The sequence below is a fragment of the Corvus moneduloides genome, chromosome 2, assembly GCF_009650955.1.
Source record: "Corvus moneduloides isolate bCorMon1 chromosome 2, bCorMon1.pri, whole genome shotgun sequence".
NCBI classification, from domain to species: Eukaryota; Metazoa; Chordata; class Aves; order Passeriformes; family Corvidae; genus Corvus; species Corvus moneduloides.
The window spans coordinates 81,681,679-81,694,641 of NC_045477.1; the positions used below are offsets into that span (position 1 = coordinate 81,681,679).

Here is a 12,963-nt window from a genome sequence, read left to right on the forward strand (position 1 = left end):
TATAGCCATTCTACCTCTCTTCCCACTTAGTTTGCTGCCTGCAAAGTAAATTAATTAAGATGGAAGGACCTATTTTGGGTAAACAAGATATATAACTTGTTACGTTTCTGCCTCAGTATATAGAAAACTGTAGGTGCATTCAACTTCCCTCAGGCTTTGGAAAGCAGGTTTTAGCCACATCCTCTACTCACTGTGAACTGTTACTACATTCAGGAACTTCTTCAGGCCCTGAAAGCCGCTAATGAATTGGAAGAATTTGGCTCTCACTTGATCGTTCTTGAGGTGTGGGTTTCCTGTGCTGCTCTCAGTTTGCTTTGGAGTTTATAGCTTTCCACAGTAGACAATGCTGGGCATTCTCACTGCTTCACTCACACCCTGTAGCAGAAGGGGAGAAAGGGATTTCCAGCCTAAATCTCTGCAGAAAAGGTGTGTTTTATAGTAGCAACTAAGTCATGAAGTGCATGTCAGGAGGTTTCATCTTGGTTCCAGGGTTTACTGATATCAGATAAAGCTGGCATTTGACTAAAAAGGATTCAAGAATATATTAATTAATGAGAGGAAAGCTTAACCCCTGCTTCACTTTCCATTGTAGTGACTTCCCAGTAATGTAGGACCCTATAGGGCCCACACAACTGAATTTAAGCAGTTCTGAAATGGCATCAAAAAGTAGCTCCATAGCAAAAAAAAGGAGGCAAGTAACATGCAAAATGGTAAAAATCTTTGTGTATCTGACCATGTCCCCTTCTGTATGATCTTAACATGGATTTCTGCTGATAGTGACAAATACTTTTCTGGTTGCTGTGGCTTTATATGCAAACCAAAAAACATGTTTATGATGGCCAGGTGGTATATTGTATTAAATACTTTAACTCTGGTTTTCTTCCAGTGGTCGGACTCAGAAGCAAGTTCTTGACTATGTTAAGGAAGGAGGGCACAAAAAAGTGCAGTTTGAAAGGTGAGAGGAAATAAATTAATTATCCAAATATGTTATAATCTAAGAAAAGTCATGATTTCCAGTTAGTTATATTCTGTGATCTTGGTATCAGTCCAAGGAAAAAATTCCTTCTCTGCTGGTTTGACAGTTTATCATGTGTAATATCCCCATGGTCCTGAATGTTTTGGCAGAAGTTTCATAACTTATAGTTCACTAAAAATCAGTAGTCTTCAATCGTTTTTTCAGCAATGAGCGTCCTACTATCACAGGTAACTTTCTCCCAATTTGATTTGCACCCTCTTTGCTGGGATTTGGTTAATGTATGTGAACAGACGTACTCAGCTCAAAATAAAACTGAAAGTAAGAAAAAGTACAGCCCAGCTCAAGGGAGAGGTCTCCAGGGAAACTGAAACTCTTCCAGCTTGCTAGAGCCAATTCTGTCTGAACTCATCATGCTCATGGTGAGCTCAAAGTGATGGCCAAAATGCCACAAAGACCATGACAACAGTCCATTGCTTAAGGTTCATGCTTACCCGATAGACCATTTTGCTTCAGTGCTTCTCCCTATTCTTACAGTGGTAGGCTTGCAACACATAGCACATTTAAATTTTACAGAAAGGAGGAATGTTATTCTGTTTTGGAGCAAACTTTTATGAAAGCTGTTATTCAAAGGTTTTGTTTTAAAAGAGGCATGTCTCTTGATTCCTGTTTGTAGAAAAAAAAACCCTGAAATAGCTCTTTACGTGATTTTCCTTTTATCTCCAGGAAACACAGCAAGATTCATTCCATCAGGAGTCTGACTGCACAGCCTTCAGAACAGCATACAGAGGTGCCAAAACAAGTCAGTGATGTTGATGAAACCCTGGAAATGAAATCCTTTTAAGCATTTCTTGTTAGATTACCCTCCACTGATTGCTGTTTTGAAACCCTAGGAGCATAGTTTTCTGCTCATTTACCATTTAACTGGGAGCTAAGGAGCCCTGGGTGTTATAAGCTTTAGGTTCTGCAGAGTCAAACAGCATTGTTTACAGACAACCAGACAAATATAAATGGTGAGCTTGTCTGAGCTGTACTAATGACCATCTGAAAAATTGCAACCCTCAGTGTTGCTGCCAGGGTCCTAGGTTGTAGCTGGCTATTGCATTTGGGGGAAGTGTAATTACTTTTCTTCGCTGGGAGGTCTTGGATGCCCATTTTAAGGTGTTAGGTTAGTATTAACAAGGGAGGAGAACAGTTAATTCCTCACAAAAATTGCAGCTCTGGCCTTCTAAGCCATTATCTCTGGTAGATACCAAATGTATTTATCTTATGTTGATAGCTGCTATGTGTTAGGAGTTCACAAGTCCAAAAGCCCAACAGTCTGCAGCAGCTGCTAGTTCCCAGGTCCAGCTGGTAGTAAGGCTGACCATGTATTCACTATAGGCACCCACATGAATACACACATACAGTGCATGTACACACAGCCACACAGTCAGCCACACATGTAAACACAGAAAACAGCACTCCCACGAGCACAGACAGTGCCAGTGGCCTCACCCTCTTCCACTCTTTGGCTCTGGTCTCTCCAGTTGCTGGCATCCCAAACACACCAAACATATGGGCTGATGGCTCTCCTGAGACAGCCTTCAGAGGAGACAGATGAGGAAGCTGCATTTTCCTGACTCGGTTGTTGTGGTTTCTCCACCTGCCAGTGTTCCTCTGTGCTAATCTGTGTCTGTGGCGGTGAACCTTTGATCACGTAACTTTGTGTTAGGTAGAGCTTAAATGTCAGGAGCAAGCTACTAGGTTAATGCATTTAAGAATGCTACCTGAACCATCACCTTCCATGCCTCACTTCCTTTTGATATTCACAGGCTCTCTCCTTTCTGCAAATTCAGGAACTTCAGAGAAATTCGTTGTAGATGGGGCCCATTTCAAATAGCCTGTAGCATTTTAATGTTGCTAAGACAAGCTCAGGTAGATGGAGCATGGCTTCTGGGCAGAAAAGCCAGTCTAAGAACTGGTGGCAGGTGTGCTCCAGCAAGTGAATGTGGGGTGCTCAAAAGCCCACACATGACTTTTCTCCTGTATCTAAGTAGGCTGTGCAGAATTTGTCTTATGTTTTTGTCTTTTCCTCCAACTTCTCAGAGTAGTGTGAACAGGTTGATGTTCTTAGAGTGTTAACGGCTGCCTTAGAGCATGGTAACACCTTAAATACCCCTTATTTCATTATCACTGCATTATGTCTGCCTTCTCTTTCCTTGTTTAGCCTATGTATTTTTTTTCTGTTCTTCAAGATCAGAAACCTCTTTTTTAAATTCTAATTATTTGAGGCTTGGGTTACCTCTTCTGTTTTCAAGAGATTCCTATGTTGCTGCAGATGCAGTGCAAAATTCTTGTGTGTAATTACACGTAGCCTTTTCCCTCTGGCTCCCGTCCCTCCCAAACCTCTCTCCTCCCACCCTCCCTCCCCTTTTGTCTTTTCCTTTGTGTCCCCCTTGCCTTCCCTCTATTATCATTCCAGAGTGCTAGAGCTTATGGAGACAACAATGATGCTGCAGCAGTACAGAGCTGCCGGCAAGGAAAGGAGTTGAAAGCTTCAACAGAAGACACTGGACAGCACAAGAGCCCTTCCTTGAAGAAGAGTCCAAAGGAAGGCAGAAAGGTGGATGGAGCAGTGGTCTCAACAGTGGAGGAAGAAGAGGAGCCTGCTAAGGATAGGATGCAGCAGAACAGACCTCAATCACAGCAGCCAAGCACAGGTCCAGCTTCCAGGGCTGCTCATGGCAGCAGCACCTCCATTCCTTTCATTGACTGCAGTGATGTAGATAGCGAGTATGATCTCCTCAGAGGACAAATAACCCGGTCATATTCCCAAACAAATGACAATTATGAGGGTGATTTGACCAGTGGTGCCTATATTCACTACAGAGATGAAAATCGCAATAGAACTAGATATAGGGATTCCTCAGCTTCTCTAAAGTCTTCCCAGTATCTCTCTGAAGAGTACCTTGATGATAACACAGCTAATCTCTCCTTCTACACTGGGGGAAGCCCCAGGATGCCAAGGCATAGCTCTCTGGTTGATGAAATGTTTAGAGGCCCGGGGAGCCGTAGTCCGCTGGCCACTCCATTGCCTCCCAGTAGCAAAGAGTCAAGCCCTAACATGAGCCTGAGTAGAACTGGCTCTCAGGGTTATGTCTCAGAAAATGGGCACGACTGCAGGGTGAGGACCGGGGAGGAGGACAGCCATGAGTATTGCCGATATTCTCCAGGTTCTCAACGGCCTCGTGCACAGAAAACCCCAAATCTCTGCAATAAGTCAGTTACAGATCCATTTATCCTAAGCCAGATATCCTCAAGCCCTGGGCAGGAGTATGGATCAGAGAGATACTGCAAAGGAGGTGGGGTGGCTAAGATGTCCTCTCCAGAAGGCAAAATGATGGCCAATGGTATGCCAGTGGGGGCACAGTCAAAGCAAAGCCCAGTCATGCAGTCTCTGCGTGCCAGTGGCATGATGGATCACATGGGTGCAATCCAGATGATGGAGGGCTCCACCAGCAGTGGGACGGAATCCAGTGATTCTGACTCAGAAGTCATTAACCCCTTCACTCACCCCCTGGTGTTTGGAAACCCTGTTGTGCTGAGCTCGTCTCCCATGCCTAGAAATAAGTATTCCTTTGGAAGCCTTCAGCTTGATGAGGAGGTAGAGGAGGATGTTTCTGTTGGCCTCAGTGATGAAGATGGTGTGCAGGTCTTCAGCTGCTAGGGACCAGGGTGTATGAGACCAGGGGATACTGTGATTGCTCACTGGAGTGGTTGCATCTCCTGGGGCTCATGATGAGTGGCTGGTAATTATTTCAGTGCATGGGCTATTTCAGACATTATTGTCGTACAGACCAGCCAGAGGGAAAGGATGCTAGAACACAGTAATAAGTCTCAGTGATGCTTAACAGTTTGCGTCTCCTCTGAAAGGCAGGAGGAGAGGAAAATTATTACTGATTTAGGTACCTCTTTATACAGTCACTCATTCTTTGTATGAAGTCATGTTTTAGGTATGCGTTGTAGCTTCTTTGATATTTGACTAGTTATTTTGACAAAACAAACAATCAAATCAAGTAGGTACATTGTGCTCTTTTGTATGTCTATTACAATCCTTTTCCTCTCCCATATAAGGAGAGCAACTTATGAGTGCCTCAACAGAGTTAGGAGAAAAAAAAACAAACTTGCGGCCAAATGCAGGCAGCTTGATGTTCAAGACCAAGACTTGTTGAAATCTTGAAATATGCTGGAAAATTTTTTCACAGCAAGAATGTCTGGTCTACTCATCTTCATAACTCGTTTTATAATACTCTGATGAACTGAGGGTACAAATCAGGCATGTGTAAGATAACGGTATTGTCAGGAAAAATGACAGTATTGTCTTTTTCTTCAGTGAGTTCAACAGGCTGATTTGGTGATGGAGGTTTTGAAACTCCAAACTCTTCTTTGGGCAAGAAAGAGAACAGGATGAAAGATACAATTCAAGTGAAAAAAACTTTGATCAAAACAGTTCTAATGAAGAGTGGTATGAGTATTACTTGCAAGGCAATCCCTTCTATCCTTTATCAGTTTAATATAGAGATATATTGCAAGAAATTTTTTAATCACTTATACTTCCAGTGAAATTATTATAGAGACATCAAAGTTCTGTGGTCAGTGGTTTGAAGATGGTGGTTGTTTAATTTTATTTTTTGCTTTGATCACAAAAGATCTTTTATCTGTGCAGGATCCAATTACTCTGTCATAGGCTACTTTTTTAGTAGTGCCACCTCAGAAATTTTTCATCCACAAGAGAATGATAGGAGTAACTGTGTTCCAGGCTGATTGTCTTCTGTTCTGTCCACAGAGTGGATATGGGCAAAAGGACAAAGAGACTAATTCTGTGTATGCTTCCTTTTCACAGGCTAAAAGTATTGAGAATTAAGGTATCCTGATAAAATCTGATTTTAGTTTCTCCAAGTTAATTAAGAAAATCTAGATGAAAGATCCTCTGCATGGAACGTGTCCTATAGTTATTAGATCTGGGAGACAAGATGTGCTCTTTATGGTTGGCCTTATTTTTAACTTTTATATATTTTTCTTGTGGAAGTATGGAAATAAATCCCAGAATTGTAAGTGATGAATGACAGTATTGATTGAACTTCAGGTCACTTCCAGTGATCTGCACCATGCACTACATGCATGTAGCAATGATGAATCCATTCACATAAGTACTGATGAAAAAGCGACAGGACTTTGTAAATTTAGACAATATAAAATTTTCAAGATTGTTTTTACAAAAATTATAAAATAAGAAGTCTTTTTAATTTTTCTAATGCCTTGGTCTATGCACACTTTAACAGAGTTAATCGGAGTGAAGGATATTTAAAAATATACCTAGTTAGGCATGTGTTGTTATATACTTTACTGTTTTGCAGGTAAAATATATCTTTGTGTAAATATAAGTATTAACTCTCTCATCTCCTTTAGTGTGTTGGTTTTCTTAGAGATTAGATACCTCATTCTTGACCAGGAATGATTTAAAGCATCTCTTTAGATACCGATATTCTGGGGACAGGGAATACTCGCATTTATTCCTGTAGTTAAAAGCATGACTCTACAAATGGCAAGACTGATAATTAGGGAAAAGTTTGCTTGTATATGATTCTAAAAGAGGGTGGTTTGTGTTTTGGACTTAGAATAGCTGTAAAATAATTGCCTTGAAGTTCACACTATATGAGATGAAATATAAGTAGTTGAAGCTCGCATCAGCAGATAGTGTGAGCATGGGGAAGTGGGTGCATGACTCTTCTTTTGATTTATTTTTTATTGCCTGTGCAGTAAAAGTACCAGTAAGTATAAAGTAAAGTAATAGCAATTTGGACAGATTAATTAATTGCTTCATTAGCCAGTAAAATTAGAGTACAAGTAACGGATTTGTAGCAAAAGAAGGATTTTCAGTCATTTCTGCTACTTAAGAAAAGTGAATAGATTTCACATTCTTTGGATTTAAGTAAATATAAAATTTTATAAGTAGCATTTACTATTTTGCATCCTTTCAGATACTGTATCCAGGCCTGTTTCTTCTCTTGTATGCCTACAAATATATCGAATTTATAACTTTTTAAGAACAGACCTACTGGGTAACTGGATTTAATCTAGTTGCTAATAAAGTATCTCAACAGCTTTTCTTTTCCCACTTCAGTATTATCCTCAAAAATGCAGTATGAGGATTTTTCTCTGTTTTCTGTCATCTGGCATTTTTTCAGCTTTGAATGTTTAAGTAGTTGTTGTTTTAACACTTGGAATTCTTCCAATTAGAAGAAGTAAAGTTTATAAATTACATAGGAAATAATTTCATTTAGGATTAATTACTTCTGCAGCATTGTAATGCCAGTGAAACTCCATTTAATATCAATAGACAAGCTTTTAATTAAAAGCAGTCTGTGGGCCAAATTCCTCCACCAGACATGTGGTTCATATCTGAGCCCTTGCCAAGAATGGTGAAGTGAGAAAGGAGTTTTAATCTGACATTTTCATACAGGATCAGGTCCCTTAGAAGTCATCTGGGAATTTGTTTCTGTGGGGCAGTCAGAAAGACCTTGCAGAAAAGAACAGAAACCTTTAGGGCAAGACTGCAAATGAGATGAGATGGAGGAATTCTTGTCCTGGTTCCCAAACTGCTCATGGTAAGAGGAACTTGTCAGTTCTAGTTAGTTCTTGCAAGCATTTATTAATCTGAATACACTGGACAACAACAGTGATCTAAGCTTATCTTTGTCTCAAGTATAGCAGGTGATTACAGACAGGGTAACTAACAGACTCTCCCACCAATTCCAGTAGATTTTGGGATGTGGCTGATAGTACTTCTGATTCACCGTTCTGAAATTTTTATTGTTAATAATGAACTTTCAGTCCCATACTCATCAAGTGCCCAGATATCCTTAGGCAGTTGCTACAAATGAGGCAGCTGAATCCCAGCAAGATTGAGCAGCTATGTCTAGTCTGAGCTGTGTAGTCCTGAATCATCCATCTCCTGTCTTTGCAGAGGATGTGGAGGAAGCCTCTTGTTGGATTGATGAGTCAACGCTGCCCATGTAGTTGGATAAATAATGGAGATGAGTTGCAAAAGCAGTTAGGGGTTTGTCCGTAATAATGTGCAGATGTAGGTAACCTCTGGATAAAAGGCCCTCTGGTTCATTCTTTGCTATTCCAACTGCTTGACCACATTCAGCCATCCTCTACAATGGCAGTAGAAAGGTCATGTCAGACAATATTAAGTTTTTGCCTACTCAGCAGCAGCTCAAACTTGTGATGTCCTCTTGGGATCTTCTGGAATTCCTTTTTTTCATGGCAACCTTTCCTAGAATCTAGTTTTCCTCAGTGACCCAGGATATTAGATTTGTCAATAAATAGATGAAGGAAAGATGGAGAGTGGCAAGTTTTTGTAGGAGCCAAGACCCTCATAGGATATTGCAGGTAGGGAGCTTTGAATAATCGATATCTGAACGGCCTAGACTGCACTGTTTTCAGTCCATATCCCCTAGCAAATGTACTCCTTGTGCATGACAAGAGAGAAGTGTTCTCTGAAGATGATTTACACCAAGTGCTGCCATTTCATCCATGGCTCAGAGCCTGCCTAACAGGCTATTCCCACTAACCATTGCAGGGCATGCTAAGTGCAAGTTATATCAAAGAAAAACTGGAAGAGAAATTCCCATAGGTGGAAAACGTCAACATGTAACTGAAAGTTTTTAGGTTTGCTGTATTTGCATTTACTTTATGTAGGCTATACAGAGCTGAGTTATAGGCAAATGAGCATAATGAAAGAGTTGCATGTCAATAGTTTGAAAAATCCTTTCAGTCTATTAGTTTTCTTCAAGATTAAAGGGCATGCAAAACTAGAAAGAATTTTCTCCGCAGGGCAGCATTGGTAATGCTGAATGTAATCAGTAGAATCCAGTAAAGAGTGAAAAAACAATGGTTTGTGAATTAGTTCACTAAATGGGGCTAGTATTACTAGACCAGACTGCTTCAGGACCTGTATTTTCTCCCCTGAATATTTGTAGGACAGGTTTTTGTTTGCAGTGAGGCTTTTATTAGTTGAAGCAGCTCTGTTCATTCTGAAGTAGGAGCATTGATGCCAGAAGTTCTTGTTCTGACCTCTCTGTCTGTACATGCAGGTACTTGGTAGTGACCAGAGAAAGTCAAATACAAAATGGGTGAGAGATCGAAAAGCTGTTTGTAGGCCCTCTTTTTCTTCACTAAGAAGCAGAGAGGTTTTAAATTCTGTCTTCTTCAGTCCCACAGTAAACACACAAACATAGAGTCTCTGTAATCACTAGAAGTTTCTTCTGGGGAGCTCCAGGTCAGGAAGACAAGGAAACGAGAAGAACAGAAAACATCTTAAGCACACAAAAAATATCTAGCCCTATTTATTTACAGTTCCCTTTGGCATAGTATGTTTTCCACTCTTTTTCTGAGGGTTTAAATTCCCAGTAGTTTTATAGGATACTCAAAGAGCAAGAATTACGTTGATCAGTTGAACTGATGAAGCAGACCCAATTTTGAATTTTGGTAAAACCAGTGATTCAGATCTCATTAGTATGATCTGTATGCAATTAGCATGAACAGTGGCTATTTCTGGAACAGTTTAACAGGAAAAAAAAAAGATGCCTGACCTATAAATTCTGTCAAATTCCGTGTTTGTTTAACTAATCTCATTTATCTTAATGAGTTGTTAGACTGCTGTCAGAGGCGACTTTAGAATGAGATTTTAATTGCTGCATTTTAACTTCTAATGATGAAAAACAAATTAGCAATCCAAGTTTTTCCTGACTTCCACACGTTTGAGGAAGTTGGGTGTTGGCAGCCTTGTGCACAGAAATGTGGATCACTGGAGAATCCCTGTCATTCAGCAGCATGGTTGTCACCAGCTGGAAAGAGCAGTGAATGTGAAGGAAAGAGGTTCTCTGTTCAAGCATGTAATAAGGTGAAGTAAGCCAAAATCCCTTTTAGTCTTCCAATAATGCTTCTCTCTCTATCTCTGAATAGTTTCTTAAGGCAGCTTCTGTGTACTTCAGCTCATCTCTTCCTTCTTTGTTTAGGGGATCGGTCCTCTTCCCCATAAAAAATAAGAGAAACCCTAAATACATGAGGGAAATTGAATCTTCTGGGACAATTTTTAATACGTAGGCCTTTCTTTTGTTAGCTGCTGTCAGACACAAGTGGTAGAAGAGTCATTTTCTCAGAAATCCAGCTGCTTGTTGGTGTCTCCTACTTGATGATGATGGTTGTGGGTCTTCTGATGGTAAGTGGCAGATGCACAGTGTTAACGTCGTGAGGACCCAAAGCTTAGACTGGTGTGTAACTTTTCTCAAATGTGAGTAGCAGCAGACTCTGGTTTCAGTCAAGCTACATTAGGAAAAATTTTGCCCGTACTGTCAGGTTCTGGAAAGGAAGGAAATTTAAATCCTAGGAAACTGACATTAGCAAAATCTTTCCTCTTCTGTTTCAGTAGTTTCTATAGTTACTGAAATACGCCTAGACAAAGGCACATATCTTAGTTACTTATTTGTAAGGGAAATGATTGTTGTGCAACATATGCATCCTGAGCAAAGGTATCTTCTGTGTTATGGTTAGGCTGTGTGGTGCCATTGGTATTTTAAAATACAGAATTTCTGCTTAAAAATCAAAGGCATCATATGAACAAAAATCCTAGTTTGTGTGACATGTAGCAGTTTTGCAGAGTATTTTGTCTTTTGTTCTAATTCTGTGTTCTATAAAGAGCTTGTAGAATAAGCTTGGTTTATGTTGTTTGTTATTAAAAGCAGTGAGCACTTTCTTCTAAATGTTATGAGATCTGGAAAGCCTGTGTGCCTGGCTGAGCCGTGTATTCACAGGCATGATTTTCACAAGTATGTGTGTAAATAATGGTGGCATTATTACAGTAAAGGGGGTAAAGACCTTAGGATCATAAATTTGCATGACATAATGGTAAATAGTTTGCTCAAGAATGGTTAGAGTTTTAAGACATAATTTTCGTTGATGATTTTTTCGGTAAAGTTTTGGCCCCTGAGAACCATAAAAATCCACAGTTCACACTGATAAAAATCAAGTCTAAAGGCAGTAATGATACAGCTGTCACTGACTGAGCATGAAAGGTTGAAGGAAAATGAATGCTTTCTGATTCAAGAGCTTTCAAGCTTGTTAAAATTAGATTAGATGCTTTCTTTAAAATGCTGCAGATCTTGTTTTGAGAAGAGAACAAGCTTTTGCCTTTGATGGTTTTCAGCAAGATCAGAGCTAGTTCTTTCTGTTTAGTTCAGAGAATGTTAGAGCTCATGCCTGTTGCTTTTCCATGAGGCACTTAAAAATATTTGATTAGCTGAATCCTTATATTTCCCTTTTCCTGCTAAAAAAAATTTACCTGGACCCACTAACAAAAGTTCATAAGCTTGGCAGTGTTTCACTTACCCAGCCCTTTCCTGATTTCTGTGTGTGCACATGCACAGATTTTTAAAAAATAAATCTCGATAGTAAAAATTAGTTTTTAAAATTGACAATGCTGGGGACTTCATTCTCATTTTTGTCATTTGTTTAATACCTTTTAAAGAGAAACATTTTTTGTTTCATTGTATGCACTGTTTTGTCAGCATGTACCTCTCTGGGAGAAAAAGCCTTTTCAATGTTCTGTCTATCCTCAAAGCATGGTGTATCTTCTGTTCCTTGCATTGTTTGGAGCACTGTCTCAATGTCCTTTTACTGCCAAAATGCCTATTTTGTATTCGGAGTACCTAATACCTCCTATTACAGTGATCCTGCCTCATGGAGCACTCCTTGCCTCAGAATTAATGAAAACCCTCACCAGGTTGTGACTCTCAGGTTGAGAAACCGCACCATGTTGAGGGGCAAAAGAGAAGAGGGAAGCGAGGGGAGAAGGTCTCTTTTCCAGGGCATTTGGGCTCCCTTGAGCACAATCAGATTGCCCTTCATTTCCTAATGAAGGCTGCACCCAGCGCTGGAGGCCGTCTGCCGTGGCTCGTGAGCAGGATCACTGCAGTCCTGGTCGGATGTCTTGTTGGAATGGACAGTATCTGTGGCATAAGCTTACATGGGGGCTGAAGGTTTCCAATTCTGTTGTAGCACTGTGTCATGTTGGTTTAAAGACAAACAAAGGCAAACTAACCCTAACCCCGGGTACAACAGGAAAACCTTCTGTAGGTTGCTCTATTTCTGTCTGGAGAGATCAAGGCTAGACAAAGGACTGATGCCCAGTGACCTTGTATTCTTCCCAGACTGTAATGCTCACTCTTTGTTCTTAAGCTGTGAATATACCCTGATGTAGGCCAACAGCAGTTACTGTCTGATTTCACACTCACCGCTGTCTAATACTGCAGTACACCAATAAAGCATGGACCTTTACCAGCTGGAGAGGTTGCTGGCTACTAAACCAACACCAAGCTTGATGAGACTGTAAGCATGTCAAGCCATTTAACTGTGTATGCATGGAATTAATTTTTTTATTATTATTATTTTTAGTTTCACCTGTACCTGAAGGCTTTTACTCATTCTAACTGGTATTTTGCTGTAAAACTGTCACTGGTTTAATTGTTCTGTCCAATTGCTGGCTGATGCTTTGTCCTAAATATGAGGAAATTGGTTCATGAGAAGGTGCACCATTTTCCCAAATTCTGCTCACTGCCATGGGCATGCATTTTGAAGCTGTGGAGTCAAAGTGAACCTTTCCGTCAAGTTCCTCTTCAAGCCAGGCAGAGTTAGTGGTTGTGTGAGACACTGGATTTCTTCAAGAGTTTGTTTTTAATTCCCGTTCCTCCTCAAAATCTTTGGTACTGCGTTCAGGGATGTTTGTACGTGAATTTATGGCTGTTGTGTAACTACTTTTCAAACTAACAAACTCTATCCACTGCTCCAGCTTGATTCATTTAATGGGGAAGAGAAGTGCAGCTTGATGAACTGGTTCCCGTCAAGCTTTTGTGGAAGTCAGTGGGATTTATTTCTTTGATTGA

The 12,963-nt window shown here is 40.3% G+C and overlaps 1 protein-coding gene across 6 annotated transcripts in view; it reads left to right on the forward strand.

Moving 5' to 3' along the window:
- FARP1 (FERM, ARH/RhoGEF and pleckstrin domain protein 1) overlaps positions 1 to 12,963 on the forward strand; it is a 205,426-nt gene that overhangs the window by 155,541 nt on the left and 36,922 nt on the right. For 5 of the 6 annotated variants that reach the window (XM_032100083.1, XM_032100080.1, XM_032100078.1 and 2 more), the window contains 3 exons: positions 887 to 955; positions 1,700 to 1,775; positions 3,438 to 3,675. In XM_032100083.1, the coding sequence (XP_031955974.1) occupies positions 887 to 955; positions 1,700 to 1,775; positions 3,438 to 3,675 (383 nt within the window). The remainder of the gene's footprint in view (positions 1 to 886; positions 956 to 1,699; positions 1,776 to 3,437; positions 3,676 to 12,963) is intronic. The other variant, XM_032100082.1, reaches the window with a different exon arrangement.